General features: G+C 50.2%; 1 protein-coding gene across 2 annotated transcripts; it reads right to left on the bottom strand.

The window, feature by feature from the left end:
- Positions 1-30: 30 nt before the first annotated feature.
- Positions 31-16347, bottom strand: CSDC2 (cold shock domain containing C2). 2 transcript variants are annotated; one of them, XM_072656275.1, is made up of 4 exons: positions 14004-14124; positions 4808-5112; positions 2724-2846; positions 31-2314 (listed from the first exon to the last, which is right to left on the bottom strand). In XM_072656275.1, exons 2-4 carry the CDS (start codon positions 4984-4986, stop codon positions 2152-2154), a joined length of 465 nt encoding a protein of 154 aa, XP_072512376.1. In that variant the 5' UTR covers positions 4987-5112; positions 14004-14124; the 3' UTR covers positions 31-2151. The 2 variants fall into 2 exon arrangements, with proteins under 2 accessions (XP_072512376.1, XP_072512375.1); XM_072656274.1 differs by lacking the exon at positions 14004-14124 and adding an exon at positions 16215-16347 and having other exon boundaries at positions 1939-2314.

Raw genomic sequence — 16347 nt, 5'->3', positions numbered from 1 at the left:
CCAACAGTCTGAAGAAGCTAGGAGACAAAGGCCACTCCTAACGGTTTATTGCGTGTTACAAAGGTGGACACCAGATCCGCCAGGTGGTAACCACACAGAAATTTCAGACACACGATGGTTTCTAGGGGGATGAGAGAGAAGGGAAGTGCTGTCCTCCCTATATCCCTGAGGGGGGCAGGTCCTAGGCCAGGAGGACCCTCTAAGGGTTGCAGCTACCCCCTCTTTCCATGCCACATATCCTGCATGAGCAGACCAGCCTAGGCAGAGAGGAGCACCTATGGACCCAGAGGGGAGGGCAAGAAAGAACCAGAGACTTGGTACAATCTAAACTTAGCAAGTTCAACAAATATGAGTAGCCTCTGGAACTCAGATGAAGGGATGACTGGCCCATGACCTCCCCCCAGGGGCCAGCCCCAAAATCATCCCACACAGACCCTCCATTGGATACCCTTTTAGATGAGTGACAATGGGCATTCTTGGGGTCCCTCTCAGTTGGGGCTGGAGGCAGAGGGAGGTTTTTATGCTTCTGGAGTCCCCAGACTAGGAGTGGGGGCATCCCACTTTGACCCCCACCATGGATTCCCTATTTGGAGAAAACCAATGGGCCCTGAAAGAGGATGCTCAGTTTACTAAGCAGAAGCTGGACCAGGTATCAGACCTGGCTTCTGGTTCCAGGCTCATTTAAGAGCTACACCACCTTGGGCATTTCTCTTGTCCAATGGGGACAATTCTACCTTGCCTACCTTCCAGGAGGCTCTTCTGAGGATCAAAATGAGAAAGCATGGGCTTTTGTAAACTGTAAGGTGCTGTACCCTTCTCTGTCATTGCCCCTGCTTTCTTGTGCCCTCCCCCCAGAAATAAAAAAGTTACCCTGTGTCACCATCTCAAGGACAGAAAGAAGGCTTTGTTCTGCCCTCAGAACAGTCAGCTTCCTCCACTACTACCCCCAGCTGATCTAGAATCAAGTGGTCCCCTGCCCCACCCTTCACCCAGCCTTCCTTATGTGAGGGACCCCAACAGGAGCCTAAGTCCTGAGGGAAGGCTCCCGCCCCGATCTAGGTGGTCCCTCTGCCCTTTTCCTGGCATGAGAGACATACCTGACACCAATCGAAGCACCCCCCCCCATCCCCAACCCCTCTCTAACCCTCCTGGCTCACTAAGTCTGACCAGTATCTACAATGCATTACATTAGTGTGGCAGTTGAAGGAAAGGGGAGCCATTTGGGTCAAATGGGGGAGAAAGGGAAGAGACAAGGTCCGTGTTAGCTACAGAGACAGAGTCTGGGGGCGCTCAGTTTTGGGAGGGGGGGCCCGTGTGGAGGTGGGTTGGCACAGTGCTGAGCAGGGCTCTCCCCTTGGTGTGAAAGACTCATGATGGAGTCCCAGATCAGTAGGAAAGTGGAGCAGGGTGTCTTCCCAAATAGAGGCAGCCCAGGGTGGGAAGGCAAGTTGGCTCTCCTCTCCTCCTCTGTGCTAGGGATGGGGTGGGGGGGAGAGGGGAATCCTTCCACCCCCCAGGCATGGAGTTGGGGAAACAAGGGAAGATCTGTGAAGGACGCAGGGCTCAGATCCTACCATTGTCCAGGAACTGGTTCTGGAGTGAAGGAAGGATGGAAGGGGGGAAGGGACAGGAGGATGAGGCTCCATTTGTGATCCTCTGTCCAAAAGGCTCCCCAGGACGCTGGGCTTCTGCTCTATTCTGAGGGGAGGGGAAGGGAGAGAGGTGGGAAGAACAGTCTGTCTAGGGGCTAACACCTTCCCCGGGTCCCAGGGTCCCTAGGGAATCCGGGGACAGGAGGTGGGTGGGCTCAGGAGAAGAAGGAAGTTCTTTCCCTGTCTGTCACCTCAGTCCGAATCTCTGCACAGCTTGGACAACAGTACAAACGGGGAAAAAATAACACCACATACACACATACATGAAAAAGCTACACAGGACTGGGAGGGGGCCCTGCTTGGACCAAGGCAGAAACAGGAAGCAGAGCCTGGCAGTGAGCTGCCCCTGGGCTCTCCCCCTGCTTTCTCCCTTCCCTTTGAATTCTTCACCAACCCCAGATGGGCTCCTCAGTACTCGGCTCACCTCCCCCAATTCGGGGCAGATGGGCTCGAATTGGGGGGCCCCCTTCTTCCCCCTCCCCCACCCCTGTGCTGCGGCCTAGGAGCCGATGATCTGGCCAGACCATGTCTCGTGCTTGGTGTGGGGGGCCAGGTGGGTCAGCACCACCTCCACCGCCTGGAACTTCTGGTTTTTCGGGGGGATGGGGCACATCTTGTAGGTCACCTCATCCCCCTCCACAGGCACATACTCCCCCTCGATGCTGTGGCAAACAGGAGAGAAAAAAAGTGGGAGGTTCTGAGACCAGTGAGTGAGGAGTCCAAGGCTCTGAGCAGGGAGGGCTACTTCTAGGCCTTGAACACACCCCCAGTACCAGAGGGGTTGGTCATTGCTGCAGTCAAGGCCCAGTAGGAAGGACACAGCCAGTATTGGGGGTTTAGCAGTTATATTTGACACTGCCAAGGGGTGGGGATGTTAGAACACTCACACACCCCCAGCTGATCTAGAATAATGTGTAAATTCACTACAAAATGGTCCCTTCTTTCAAAATTAAATGCTTTTTTTGGAAAGGAAACATTACACACACACACCAATAGTGGCTTGCTTAGGTGTTTCTAAAGCAGAAGCTACAGCTAGGGGGTGAGCCCACCCCCTCTGCCCCCAGGACTTACTCAGACACGTGGACAAATATGTCCTCTGTGCCATTCTCTGGCGTGATGAAGCCATGGCCCTGGGAACGCGAAAACTGCTTGCAGACGCCCTTGAACACAGGCCCAGCGGAGGCCCGAGCAGTGCTATGAGGATAAAGAGAGAAGAAAGGGAGACCAGGGAGAGAAACCTGAGAGGGCCCTCCAGAGCTGAGGCACGGAGAAAGCAGAGGGGTACCCCCCCGGTGCCTGGGAGTTGCCTGGGAGAGCATAGAGACACAGGGAGCTATGAGGGAAAGGGCCCCATTATGATGTTCCCAGTTATGGAGACTGAAGGGGAGAGGGAAGGAACCAGGCACCTGGGAACCAGGTGAGAACCAACAGGGGAGAGGAGCACCTGGAAAATGGCTTTGAAACTCTCATTGGCTAGCTAAGTGACCTCTGGAAAAGGAGGTGACTGAATCAGAGGAGGCCCCTTCCTTCCACTTGCTTTCTTTTCTCCCTCTAGTATCTCCTTTAGCGATCTCAAATTCAATTACTGTCTCTCTGGAGATGATCCCCAGCTCAATTTATCCAGCCCTGACCTCCCTCCTGAGCTCTAGATGACCCTGCATGTCCAGTACCTCACAGACATTTGGAACTGGATCATCTTCTCCCCTACCCCCAAACCCTTCCCGCTTCCCAGTATCCTTCTTACGAACCAGGGCATCATCATCCCCCTTGTCCTTCAGGTTCCCAACCTTCCCATCATCTTCAGCCCCTGTCTCTTGCCCAGCCCATGGATCAAATAAATTGCCAAATCTTGTAATGTCTTCCTCTATAACCTCTCCACTTAGATAGCCACCTCAGAGATCATCAATTCTACTATTGGAATGAATTGGCCTCCCTGCCTCCAAGCACTCCTCACTCCAGCCCATCCTCCACTCACCTACCAAGATGAGTTTTCTAAGGTCTGGTTCTGGCCATGTTATTCCCACCCTCTCCCAATAAACCCCAATGGTTTCCATTACCTACAAATAGAAAGGCTTTTGTTTGGCATTTCAAGCTCTTTAAAATGCTTCTTCCTACCTCTCCAGTCTTCTCCAGCTTATTCCCCTTCACAGTCTTCATGCCTCTTGAACCCTATGCTTCTCCCCTCTTTCTTTTCCCTGGTAGTCAGTTAGTCTCTCATGCCTGGAGGACTCTCCCTCCTGACCTCAGACTCCAAGAATCCCTAGCTTCCTTCAAGGCTTTTCCTGGCATCTCCAGATGCCATACTGTCCCCTCTCTTCTCCTATTTTCTCTTTCATCTAGATTATGTACCCCCTTAGAGCAGAGACTTATTGAGGGCAGGACTGAGCACACATTAAACATAGCAAATGCTTGTTCATTGATTGGTTGACATATGGGCTCAGAAGTGGGGACAGTGCAGGGGGACCTGCTGGTACCATCACTTTCCTTACTCTCTATAGGCCCCATTACCAAAGATGAGCCTTGAACCCTGAGCCCGGAGGCAGGAGGAGGGAGATGCATCGAGGGAGATAACTTTTAGTTCTTTTGTATCCCATAGAATGTAAATACATGAGGGCAGTAACTTTTTTTTGGTATGTCCGCTGCATGGAAATAGTAGGTGTTAATAAATGCTTTTTGATTAACAAATTGTATTTGAAGAGACTATGAAACAAGGAGACTAGCGTTTCCAGCAATGGGAGGTCATCTGTGACCTTCAGGCCATTTATGGAGTAGAAGAAAGGTCACTGAAAAAGGAACCCTATGACCTTGGGAAAGTCACCTAACTCCCTTGGGCCTCAGCTCTCCTCTGTCCAAAGGGGGCTTAGCTGGAAGATCTCTAAGGTTACTTTCCCAGTGTTATGCTCCTGTATTTTAGCCCCTTCCTCCACTTGAGCCTGGCCCCAGAGTCCCAGCAATGACCTCAGCTGGAGTCTGACCAGTTCCAAAGAAATCCTCCAGACTGGAAGATGCGGGATTTCTCTACCCCATTCCATCCAGGGAGTCCTTGGATGGACCACAACTCTGCCAGGCAGACCCAGTGCTTTTTCCCAGGCTTCCAGGGGGAAGGAGGTCCTGGGCAGAGAGAAGAACCAGGGCTGGCCAGTCTGTGTACTCACGCAGAATAGGTCCTCGTTCTCTTGGTGGGGAGTGGGCTGGGCAGGTCTCTGAGTAGGAGGCTGCTGCCCCGGTCCCAGATCCTGCTCCCCTCGCGATGGAAGGGGAAGGTGGGCCAGACAGGAGACTTGGGGGAGTGCAGAGGTGGCACTACAGGTGGCGAGGTGGGCTCAGAGGACATGGTGGAGAAGCCCAATGGGCAGGGGAGTCTTCAGGGCGTGGAGTGGACTGGACGAAACTCAATAAAATGACGCTATGCAGAGTATGGATGGACCCCCAAAAGCTTCCTTGAGATGCCTGCTTCAGTCTGGAAGGGAAGAGACACGGTCAGAGGTACAATATGAAACAACTGGACCTTGCTGAGCCAAGAGGGATGAACTGGGCTTCCTCTGGATTCCTCAGGAACAGGGTGAGTCAGGAGATGACACTTCATCTCCTGAGTCAGCACCGAGAAGCTGCAGGGGCCAAGCTGTTATTAGGCTGGGAGGAAGGGAGGAGAGGTTGGCATCAGTGACCTTGTTCAGCTCCTGACATAAACATACCTGCCACCCAGCCTCTCACTTCCCAGGAACACCACCCATGGATGGCCCAAGGTGGGCACTGCTGTCACTGGCCACATGGTGTCGCTGAATGGCCACCAAAGCTGGGTGCCTCCTTCAGCGTCGAAGGCACCTCCATGGGGAAGAATGCAGCAACGCTTCTGCTACCACAGGGAGAAAATCAGCAGTCCTTCTGCCCTCCAGCTCCAGGGATCCCCAAGAAGGGTGGCAGAAAATACGGGCTTCCAGGGAAAGATGGCAGGGAAGGTCTCGAGACCCTGTAGCCATGGTCTCAGTCTGGGCACTAGCTGATTCCATCCTCCTCAAGGGCAAAGGAGCTGCCCAACTAGGCAGCTGTGGACGAGGGAAAAGCACACAGGGAGCTGGGTTTGAAGAGCAGCTCTGCACTTTACTCTCTTTGTGGCCTTGGGCAAATCACTGAATCCCAAGCCTTAGTTTTCTTCTGTGAAATGTGGAGAATAATATTTGTATGTACCTACCTCACCTACAGGGTGGTGAGGGGCTTGAGTAAGATAATGTGTAAAGTGTTTAGTAAACTTTGAAGTGCTATACAAAAATATCAGCGATTATTTGTAATAACACATTGATATTATTAACTATTAATACAGTCACAACTTAGAGCTAGGAGAGATGTGAAAGGCCAGGGAGTCCCAGATGAAGAGACTGAGGACCTGGGAGGTTAAGCTGTGATTTGGGCCCAAATCCTCTGACTCTCAAGCCAGGACTCTGTCCCCTGTGTGTTGATTCCAAATCAAGGCCCTCTCTTCCCCTGAGCCCAGAGAAGTACAAATGGAGTTTAGCTCAATAACTGTTGCATGTCATCTGCCTGCAGACCTTGGGCTCAGTGTAGACAAAGCCTGTATGCAAAGACCTTACATTCTAATGGGAGGGGGAGACAGTTCAGGGGGATCCAGGGGGATGCCAGACAATTGCCATCCAAAGGTAAGGGAGATCAATGCAGGAAGGTACTCAGAGACATTGGAGGAGGAAGGAGGTCAAGTCTTCGCTTTCCCAGAAAACATGGTACATGGGCTGAGCCTTGGACATGGAGAGGAAAGTAGCCCTGACCCCCAACTCTTGACCCTTGACCCCAGGGAGTGGAGAGCCAAGGTCTGGAAATGGACTGGGCAGGATAAGAATGCAAGAGTGTGTTCATTCATTCAAAACTTTAAATTACCTACTGTGTGCAGAGCACTTGCGAGACACAGATAGGACCTGTGACTAGGCAGCCAGATGGGAGAGGGCTTAGAGGAAGAGAGTTGAGGTATAGACTTGGTTTAAGGTCCTACAGCTGCCTCCATAGAAGATTCAGGGTCCACCGCCCATTCATGGGCTCTGGCCTGCCTTCAGCCTGCCTACCAGCCCCCCAACCTGGAGGGCTGCCCAGCTTGGGCTTTGTTCCAGCTTTGTCTCTCCACCGCCAATAACAGTAATTTTTCTCCTGGTCTGAACCTGCTTTCTTCTTCACAACACCAAATGGAAAGTTTATGGAAATGGACAATAAGATGAGGAAGGTTCCTGGCTGCAGCCCTGATTCATCCTGTCTTCTAGGAAATGGGATCTGCTTCTCTTTTTACCCACCTTCCCCTACCCCCCTCCCTGCCCCTGCCTGGTTCCCACCCCCTGCTGTCTCCGACCCTACCTTGCCAGCCCCTACGGCTGTTATTCCCGGGCACCAGCCCTGTGTCAGGCAGTGACAGACAGTGCCGGGAGGCAGCACTCTCCCCACGGGGATGGGGGAAACAGTGGCACCAGTGGGACCAGAGGAGTCTCAGATGTTTTTGAGCTCAGCCCCCACTCCTCCCACCCTTTACCACCAGGAGAGAGAAGCTGCTGTTTCTGCTGCCAGATTTCTGCCCTCAATGGGGACCCCACAGGGCTTGTCAGCAGTGAGAGATGTGACAGACACTGCAGGGACAAACAGCCAGCAGCTGCCTTGACTCCCCTCTTCTCCTTCCCTCCTTCCTCTCTTCTTCTCCCTTTCCTCTCTTCTCTGTTCTCTTCTTCTTTCCTCCTGTTCTTGCCCTCTCCTGCCTCTTCTCTCTTGTCCTGTCTTTTCTTCCCCTCTCCTAACTTCTCCTCTCCCTTCTCCTCCACTCTTTTCTCCTCTCTTGTCCTCTCATTTTCCCCCTTAGCAGAATCTATAAGCCAGAGGAGACTAAGACAGGGACAGGGGGAAGCAATTCTGTTAGAGGTTGAGGGTTAGAGGAGAAAAGAGCCCTGGATTTGGAATGATAAAACCCAGGTTTGAAGCCTAGTTCTGTGCCCCTGGGCAAATCACTTGGCCTGCTTAAGCATTTAGGGTCCTACCCCCCTGCCTTGGTTACTGACAAAGTGAAGTGAGGCTCCTGGAGATTTTTAGAACAGGGACCACAGATGCTTGCTGACCCCAGCAGGCAGGGCTCTCTGTCGTTTGTAGCCTTTCCAGTTTCTTTTGCCTGACAAGCTTTCCTCCTCGATACTCCTTCCCTTTTCTCCTAACTGCACTTCTAAAGGTCAGGGTGGTGAAAGCAGCCTTCAGCATTGGCCCCCCCGCTCCAGAGTGGAACAGGATAGTGGGAGACCCTCTGTGGGCTAGACCCTCAGGATCTTCCTCAGTCCCTACTTGCCTCTGTCCTAAGGGGTTGGGGGATATACACAAAGACTACATTGAAACATTCATCACCACTTTTCCAGGGCACTTCCCCAGGGAGAAAAACCCCAAACAACTGCACCACCACTGTTTTTCTCCAACTTCCCGACTTCCTTCCCCAACTGTGTTCCTCCAAGGAGGTGAGAGTAGAAAGGAACATTTGGGGAGGATGGTCTCATCTCCTGGAGCTGGTCAGGGTGAAAGGATGGGGATGGGGAGGTAAGTGGAGGGGGGTTAGAGTTGGTTTGCCATCTTTCCCCCAGGGACATGATGAAGGGACAATCATAAGGATCAAAGCAGACAATGGCCTTGGCTGACCTCCCTCTTTAAGTTAGGTAGCTAAAGTCAAAGGGAGCTGGACATGAGGCTGAAACACACATACCCTTCCACTCCTGCTCCTCCCCTCAATCTCTGCCACCCTCTGTAGTGGCCACCAGGATGCAGGGCTGAGAGGATGGATAGAAGAGCTCTGGAGACTGTGGCCCTGACCTGAAATTCCTGGACTATAATGATGGCTGGTTCAGCCCTGTAACCTTAGGGATCCAGGCAGGGCTAGACCAGAACCAGGGACAGCTCCTTCCCTAAATCTACCCTTCAACATGTTCCCCCAAGGGCTCTCACCCACTGGTTTGCCTTTCTCACCACCCCACCCCCTTCCCTGCAATGCAGCACTGGGTTCTGCATCTAGCAGGTGAGGCTGAGGAGGAGGGTTGGACTGGGAACGCAGCTTTGAAAAGTGCTTTGAGATCCGAATGATCATGCAAGATTCCAGAGAAACAGGAAAAAGCTCAGGTCATCGTAAACCTCCAGATTTCTCCGTGGACTGCCTCTACTGTCCTCATGCTATGGTTGGCATTAAATCGCCAGATCAGAGGGCTGCTGCCCCCAGGAATAAAAATTCCATTTACTAAAATTCTTCTCTCCCCACAGGAGACCCTGTGGCCAATGATGAGGCCAGGCAGAGTCAACAGGGCAGCTGCCCTGGAAAGGCAGCTGTTTTAATGGAAAGTGTTCTGGATTTGGAGTCGCAGGAGCTGAGCTTTAGAGCTGGGTGCATGACTGTGGGCATATTATTTTACTTTGGTGAAGTGCCTTGGTTTTCTTTTCTGTAGAATGGGGCAGAGGGGCCAGTAATAATACTTGCAGCAGCAACCTCACAGCATTAGGGTGAGGAAAGTGCTTTGTAAAGCACCTAGGAACCAGTGAGGACACAAGACAGGAGGAGGAGGAACTGAAAAGAAGGCAGGGGGTTGGATTGGATGACCTCCCAGGTCCCTCCCAACCCAGACTTTAGAATTCTAGGCTAAGGTAAGAAGGAGGCTGAAGGTCACAAAAAACTGAGGGAGAAACAGAAGCTAGGGCTAGGACTTAGGGGGTTGATTTGCAGTTTGAATGAGGGGGTGGTTCTGCAGCAGACACTTCTTTTTGTGTATCACAGATCCCTTTGGAAAGCTGGTGAAGCCTACAGACCAATGATTCTTCCAAATCATCTTTCAAATCCACAAAATGAAATATCAAAGATTACGAACAGATCAATTATATTGAAATACAGTTATATGTATATATACATATAATATATTATATACATACATACACATTATATATGTGTGTGTATATTTATAAAGTTCCTAGAGTCCAAGTTAAGAACCCCTGCTTTGATGGACATTGTCCAGGTAGGAAGGAGCACTGGTAGCTAATGCTGTCCTAGCTCTGACCTCCTGAGTGCCCGCTTTCTGTCCTAGACGTCCTTGTTCTGCCCTGAGTATGGCACAGTCTTCATTCCTGTCACTTCTAGCCTCCAGGAGGGCAGTGATCCCCTGCTCTGTACTTTAGGGAAACCAAGTCAACGCGCTAAGAATAGAAGTGCCTCATCCTGCTTTATGAAGTTGGAATTTTCCAAAAGAAGTTTTGCTAAGAAACTAAGGAATCACCCAGATCCCAGAGGACAGGTGAAAGTTCACTGCTCTTTTCTTTTCCTCACTTGGGAAATACCTATTAAAATAAAATGGGGTTCAGTCCTTGGGAACCTTTTTTCTCCCCTCCAGGAAAGAACCTATCATAAGAGGTTTTTACCCATCCTTTGGGTAAGCAGTACAACAGATGATTGGGTTTTTCCCCAGCTGGAGAAAGAAATAATTATAGTTTTTCCTAATACACTCCCATTTCCATAGCATTTTCTGGCTTATGAGGTGGGTGTATGTTTAACAACCTTTCTGTGCAGTAGGTAGTACACATATTCTTGCCTCCACTTTACAGATGGGAAAACTGAGGTCCAGAAGGATTAAGCAGTTTGCCCTGGGTCACATGGCTAGTAAGAATTTGTACCCAGGTCCTCTGATTCCAAGGACAAGGCTTTACCCAGCCTGTCCTCACTGCCATCCAGTCAGTCTTTCTGGTGCCCAGCCTACTTGTGAAGGGTACAAGTTAGGATTTTGGTACCTCTGAAGTCCAGGAAAGTGGCCCATGGTTGGAGATAAGAAAGTAAGAGACAGGACCATGTTAGGGACAGACATCCAGGTTCAAGCTCTGCCTAACAAAGTACTTGTCCTGACTAAGCCTCAGTTTCTTTCTCTGTAAAAAATAAACTCATGGGACTAGATGGCCTCTGTGGCTGTTTCTAGCTCTGATTCAGAGTGTAAGCCTGAAGACCAGGAGCTCAGGGTCTTGTTTTCTCTTATATTCATTTGCAGTGCCAGACACAGAGCAAACTTGTGTCCAACAAACTTCTGATTGATGGAGGGACTGATGGAGAAAGGAAGTGGACAGAATCATCCCTTCCTTTACAAAGTCTCAATGCAGAAAAGTCACTGGTGCCAATGGTGCCTGAGGGACTGGAGATGGACCTGGATGGCTTAGCAAGGAGGGGATGTCAGGCAGAGAGGGACTGTTTGGGCTTGCTGTCCCAAGGAATGGGGCCCCAGGGAAGCATGGGAGCCACCCCCAACCCACAGAATGCATCCTTCTGGGTAAACAGAGTCAGAGCATCACAGGGAAAAGAGGATTGGACTTGGAGTCAGAAGACCAGCTCTGTAAATTACTACCTATGTAACCTTGACCAGTCACATTTCCTCATCTACAAAATGGCAGAGGTTGTCTTGTAAATAACCTCAAGGGTTCGTTCCATCTCTGTATCCCATGACCCTAGCTGTGTGGCCATGGGCTAATTCCTCACCTCTCTGAGCCCAAGTTTCATGATCTTTAAAATATAGATAATGTTACTGAGACTAGATATTTCATAAGATTATTGTGAAAAAAGTTTTGCAAGCTGTAAAGCAGACTAGAAATTTGAGTGTTTATTATTATGTGATGAGGACAGAGCTAGGAGAGAAAGGGCTACTCTCTATCCTGGATTCCCTCAGGCCTGATCAGAGGGAGGGGAGGTAGTATTGCTCTCCTTGTTTGGGCTTGACCAGACTAAGTTGGTCCCATTGTCATAGGACCCCACTCAGATGGAAGAGGATGGAAAAGTTTCCCAAAGGTACTGAGATCAGGTGCACCACTAATCTCATTTGGTGACCTCAGTCTACTTTTGGCTGACTAGGAAAGCCATGCTAAGAAATGCCAGATGGTTTCAATCACTTTTCCTAGGGAATGTATATTTCCTCTGCGGTCCTTCTCTAGCCCTGGAGAAGGGCATGGATGACAGAATCCTAGAGTCAGACCAAAGCAGACTTGGAAGACCAACTCATCTAGCCCCTTCCTCTTAGAGAGGAGGAAACTGAGGCTGGTGAAACTAAGGGCTTTGCCTAGAGTCACAGAATCAGGATCGTAGCCCAGATGTTCTGGGTCCTCTGCAAACCCAGTGCTGTTTTTTAATGCACTGAGAGACAGAACCATATGGAGATATACATATGTATGTATGTATGTATCTCTACTATATGTGTATGTATATATATATATACATATATATATATACATACACATATAGATGGAAGGACAAATACTGAAACTGAAGCTTAAATACTTTGACCACATGATGAGAAGACAGGATTCATTAGAACAGACCCTCATCTTGAGAAAGTTTGATGCAAAAGGAAAAGGAGATGGCAGAGGATGAGATGGAGAGATGGTGTCCTGGAAGTAATGACCATGAGCTTGGACAGACTTTGAGAGATGATGGACAGAAGGGCCTGGTGTGCTGGGGTCCATGGGGTCACAACACAACTGAATGACTGAGTGATAACAAAGTGTATGAGTGTGTGTGTATGTCTATAGATAGATATAGACACACATATTTGTGCATATACATATATATATATATACATAGAGAGAGATACGTATTTGTGCATGTGTGTATATATCTCTCTATATATACCCATATATATATATACCCCATGAACCATAGTACACCAGGACCTTCTGTCTAATTGGACATGAATGAACAACAACACTAGATAGATGGATAGATAGATTAGATAGATAGATAGATAGATGATAGATAGGTAGGTAGGTAGGTAGGTAGGTAGATAGATAGAGATATATACACATATACAAACACATATAAGTTGAGATCAGGGGATAGAGAGAAAGGTAAGGACTTTAGCTGGAGATACAGCCTTTGGGCAGGTGCCAAAAGTCCTTCAGACCACTGATTTTATTTTTAGACCAGAAAGGGATCTTAAAGGTAGCCTAATTTGACTTCTTCATTGCATAAAGGGGGAAACTGAGGGTCAGAGAAGTGAGGTGAGGTGACCTGCCCAAGGTCACATAGAGCAACATTTCAGACCCAGGACTTCCATCCACACGCATTGCAGTCCCATTATGGGTGAACGGGAGAGTCAGGACTCCTGGGTTCTATTCTGGTGACTCAGGCAGGAACTCTGAATGAGTCATCTGCCATCTCTTTGGCTTAAAAATAACAACAATAAGAAAATAAATGCCCCCCATGATAAGAAGGGCCTAGCCTCCTGCTGACATAATTGGAGGGTAATTACCACGCTTGGATAAAAATAATAAGAGATAAGACCCAGGGCAGGGAAAAGGGCTTTCCAAAAGTCCCAGGTCCACCCTGGGGCTGGCCCAGGGGAGCAGGAGGATCCCTGGCTTTCCCCCTTTGGATCCCACCTCCTGGCAGGCCCAGCCCTGGTTTCATCTTAAGAATATAATCAGAGGGAGATGACTCTCCTGGCACTGAAGGTGACCTAGTTACAATCAAGTTCCCTTTGTGGGGGGAAGGTGGCAGCTGTGTGAGGGAGAATCGCCGCAGGAGCTGGGATCTTGCCCCAAGACCCCTTGTTCATCCTGTGTGCCCTGGGAAAGAGAGGCTGGAAGGAATCATCAGGATGATGAAGACTTCAGAGCTAGGAGACCTTTCCTCGTCTTCACAAGCCTTAAAGCACTAGTAGCATTTATATGACCCTTTAAGCTTTACAAAGTGAACATTTACAAATGTTCTACCATCTGATCCTCACAACAACCCTGGGAGGGAGGTGCTGTTTTTATCCCCACTTCATGGATGAAGAGACAGGCCTGCTCAGGATGACCCAGCTAGGAAGTAGCTAAGACCTGATTTGAGCTTCGATCCTGATTTCAGGCCCATCCTCTGTGCCTTAAGACACTGCCTCTGTCTATAGAATTAGGAGCTGTTATTGTTAATTCATAACCATCTGAAAAACGTTAACATCGGGAGCACTCAATAGCGATAGATACTCCCAGCATTCTGGGATGATAGCTCACATCTCTAGAGCATTTATGGTGGACAAAGTACTTTATAAACATGTGAGGCTCACAACAGCCCTGGGAGGGATCGCTGCTATCACTGTAGCAACATATAATAACAGCGAGATAGATGTGGAAAGTCATTCACAGGATGGAGGCTGCTCTGCTCCTTGGGGCCGATCGATGAGAGCTCTCCGGGGGCTCCAGAGACAGGAGAGGCGGGGCGTCATCTCACCTTGTACCCTCCAGACTGGGAGGGACCACAGACGTCAGCTACTTCAACCCCATCATTTTAGGGATGAGGAAGCTGAGACCCAGCGGGGAGAAATGAGGGGCCCCGGGGCTCACCGTGAACATCACCACCAGCACTGGAACTCAGGTATCGTGCCTCCCATCGCTGTCTACATTCTTGTGTGCTGCGTGGAGCCTCTGTCACTAGTCTCTGAAACTCCAGCCGAGCCCATTTTCCTGGTCTGGAGTGATGGAAAGAGAACGAGCCCCCCGGCTCTCCTGGGCCACTTTTGTGCTCTCGGCTGCCGGGCAAACACGGCCGTCTAGTGTCCTCACCCTGCCGCGGGACCCTCCCACCTCCACCCTACTCTCCTCCTTGGGGAGGCCGGATAGCCCTACCCCAGCTGACCGTATCTAAGGTTTTTCCTCTTCTCTGGCTGCTTGCTCCCCGTCGCCCATCCCTAATTCTGATCTCCTCGGGAGATCAGCATTCCCAAGCCTTTCTGCTAGTCTGTGAGACTAGCACCAAGTACCCACCCCCATAACAACCCCTAGGGATCTCCTCCCCTCCAAATGAGCATCCGTGGAACATTCCATAGAACCCACAAACGCTTCTGGTTAGGGGGTCCCCTCCTAAATCCACTTGGTATAGCCTGACTTTAGGCTAGAGAAGACTATTCTGGCCTCTACCATTCATTATAAAGGGAGGCACCATCCTCATCCCCCGCCTCCCTAGCCCAGTCTCAGTCACTGCTATGTGCCGCTTAATTCGTTGGTTGAGGGGTGGAGAAGGGAAAAAGGGATTGAAAAGAGTTTTTTTGAGGGGGGGTTGGATGCTCTTGATGTGGGAAGAGGCAAGGTAAGGGGGCATTGGGAAGGGAGAAGATGGTCAGAATTTAGGAGCTGGAAAGAAGCTGAGATGGAGGGAGCGTAGTCTAGGGGAAAGTCATCTCCATCCCCCATCAGAGCCGGAGCTTGCTGTTTCCCAGGATGATTACCCTAATAGATTGTAGCCAGTCTGGTGTGATGCAATGAGTTGCAAATTTATAGCATTAAATAAAAAGGTTGCCCTCCCCCCACATCCCACTTCCTCCTCCTCTCACCCCCTTTAGACAAATCTGTCACATCAATAGCCAGACTAGACTCATTATTGTTCTCTCTGCCTGCTTGCTTGTCTGCCTCTCCTTCTCTCCCTCCTCTCTCTCTCTCTCTCTCTCTCTCTCTCTCTCTCTCTCTCTCTCTCTCTCTCCCCTTCTCTCTCTCCTTTCTTTTTCTTCCCCTTCTCTCTGTCTCTGTCTCTCTCTCCATTTTTCTCCCCTTTTCCTTCCAGGATGATCAGAGAGCTCTGCAGTCTCGAAGCTTTGTAGAAACGCTCTCTTCTCACTGGATGCCAATGAATGCCCCTTTCTCTCTCTGACTGACTTGCCTGCACTAGGTTCACATAGTCAGAAGGTTAGATATGAGCATCCTTCCTCCTCGAGTCAAGTGCTCAGCTCAGAACAAAACGGAGACTTGACCCCAGAGTCTGATCCCACTGGGTTAAGCTCTTGAGACCTCTGGGGACTCAGTCAGGTCTCCAGAGAGAACTGAACCACGGTGACTGTCAAGGTAGAAGGCATCAGAAAAGGTCGATGGAGACCATTGTATGAGATGTAAGAAAGAGGCCACCTCTACCAGGCTGGGGGTGGGGGTTGCAAGAACAAAATAATATGGAGTCATCTCTCCTCTCTTCTAATTACCCCAATTATCTTCATCACACACACGCACAAAATAGAAGCAATGATATAAGTGCCACAGTCCTCGGTCCTGTGCCTGAACAGCCTCCCCATCTGCCCCTCCCCCCAAGCCCCAAATTCAGGAGCACTGAATTCACTCTCAGTAGAAAAGACCAAGTACCGCCTTTCCCCTCCTCCGTTCCCCCAGCCCCTCTCCCCTTGATTTTTAAGATCGACTTGTGCTTGCCCTGGTATTTTTTTTCAGGGGATTTGCCTCCCCCTTCTTCAGGGAGAAGGGCATTCCAGACATGTCAAGCTTTCTTCCCAGCCCTCCATCCAGCCGCCCAGTATCCACCCTAGACAGACACAAAATCACGCTTCTAAAGGAAACCTGTGGGGAGGGGGGCACAGGGGGTGAAGTGGGGAGGGGTTTTCATTCCTATCTTTAGGCTCTTCTTCAAAACCTGACATTATCCCTGCCCCCCCTCCCCCCAGGGACTAGCCCCACAGTCATTCCTGCCCAGATCCCACCTAGGACCCAGCCTCCCTGCCCCCACCCCCTGGCCTCCCCATCAGTGCCATCGGAAGGGTCATCCTTTCTCTGGCTGCTTACCTTGTACCGTGGAGTCAGCCTGCCGAGGGAACCTCCCTCTTCTTCTTTTGTACCCCGATTCTGAGAGCCGGCAGGCAAAAGGATGGACTGAAGCTATTTGGGGGGTGTGTGTGTGTGTCTGTGTGTGTGTGTG

This window comes from Notamacropus eugenii, chromosome 3 (assembly GCF_028372415.1).
Source record: "Notamacropus eugenii isolate mMacEug1 chromosome 3, mMacEug1.pri_v2, whole genome shotgun sequence".
In the NCBI taxonomy this organism is placed as follows: Eukaryota; Metazoa; Chordata; class Mammalia; order Diprotodontia; family Macropodidae; genus Notamacropus; species Notamacropus eugenii.
This window is presented reverse-complemented; position numbering and strand designations above follow the sequence as displayed.

What these genes read in the sequence shown, in the direction of transcription:
- CSDC2 (XM_072656274.1), bottom strand. Translation starts at nt 4,986, where the DNA reads ATGTCCTCTGAGCCCACCTCGCCACCTGTAGTGCCACCTCTGCACTCC. An exon ending in AGAACGAGGACCTATTCTGC is followed by an intron (nt 2,847 to 4,807) that starts GTGAGTACACAG and finishes TTATCCTCATAG; the next exon opens with CACTGCTCGGGCCTCCGCTG. An exon ending in ATATTTGTCCACGTGTCTGA is followed by an intron (nt 2,315 to 2,723) that starts GTAAGTCCTGGG and finishes TGTTTGCCACAG; the next exon opens with CATCGAGGGGGAGTATGTGC.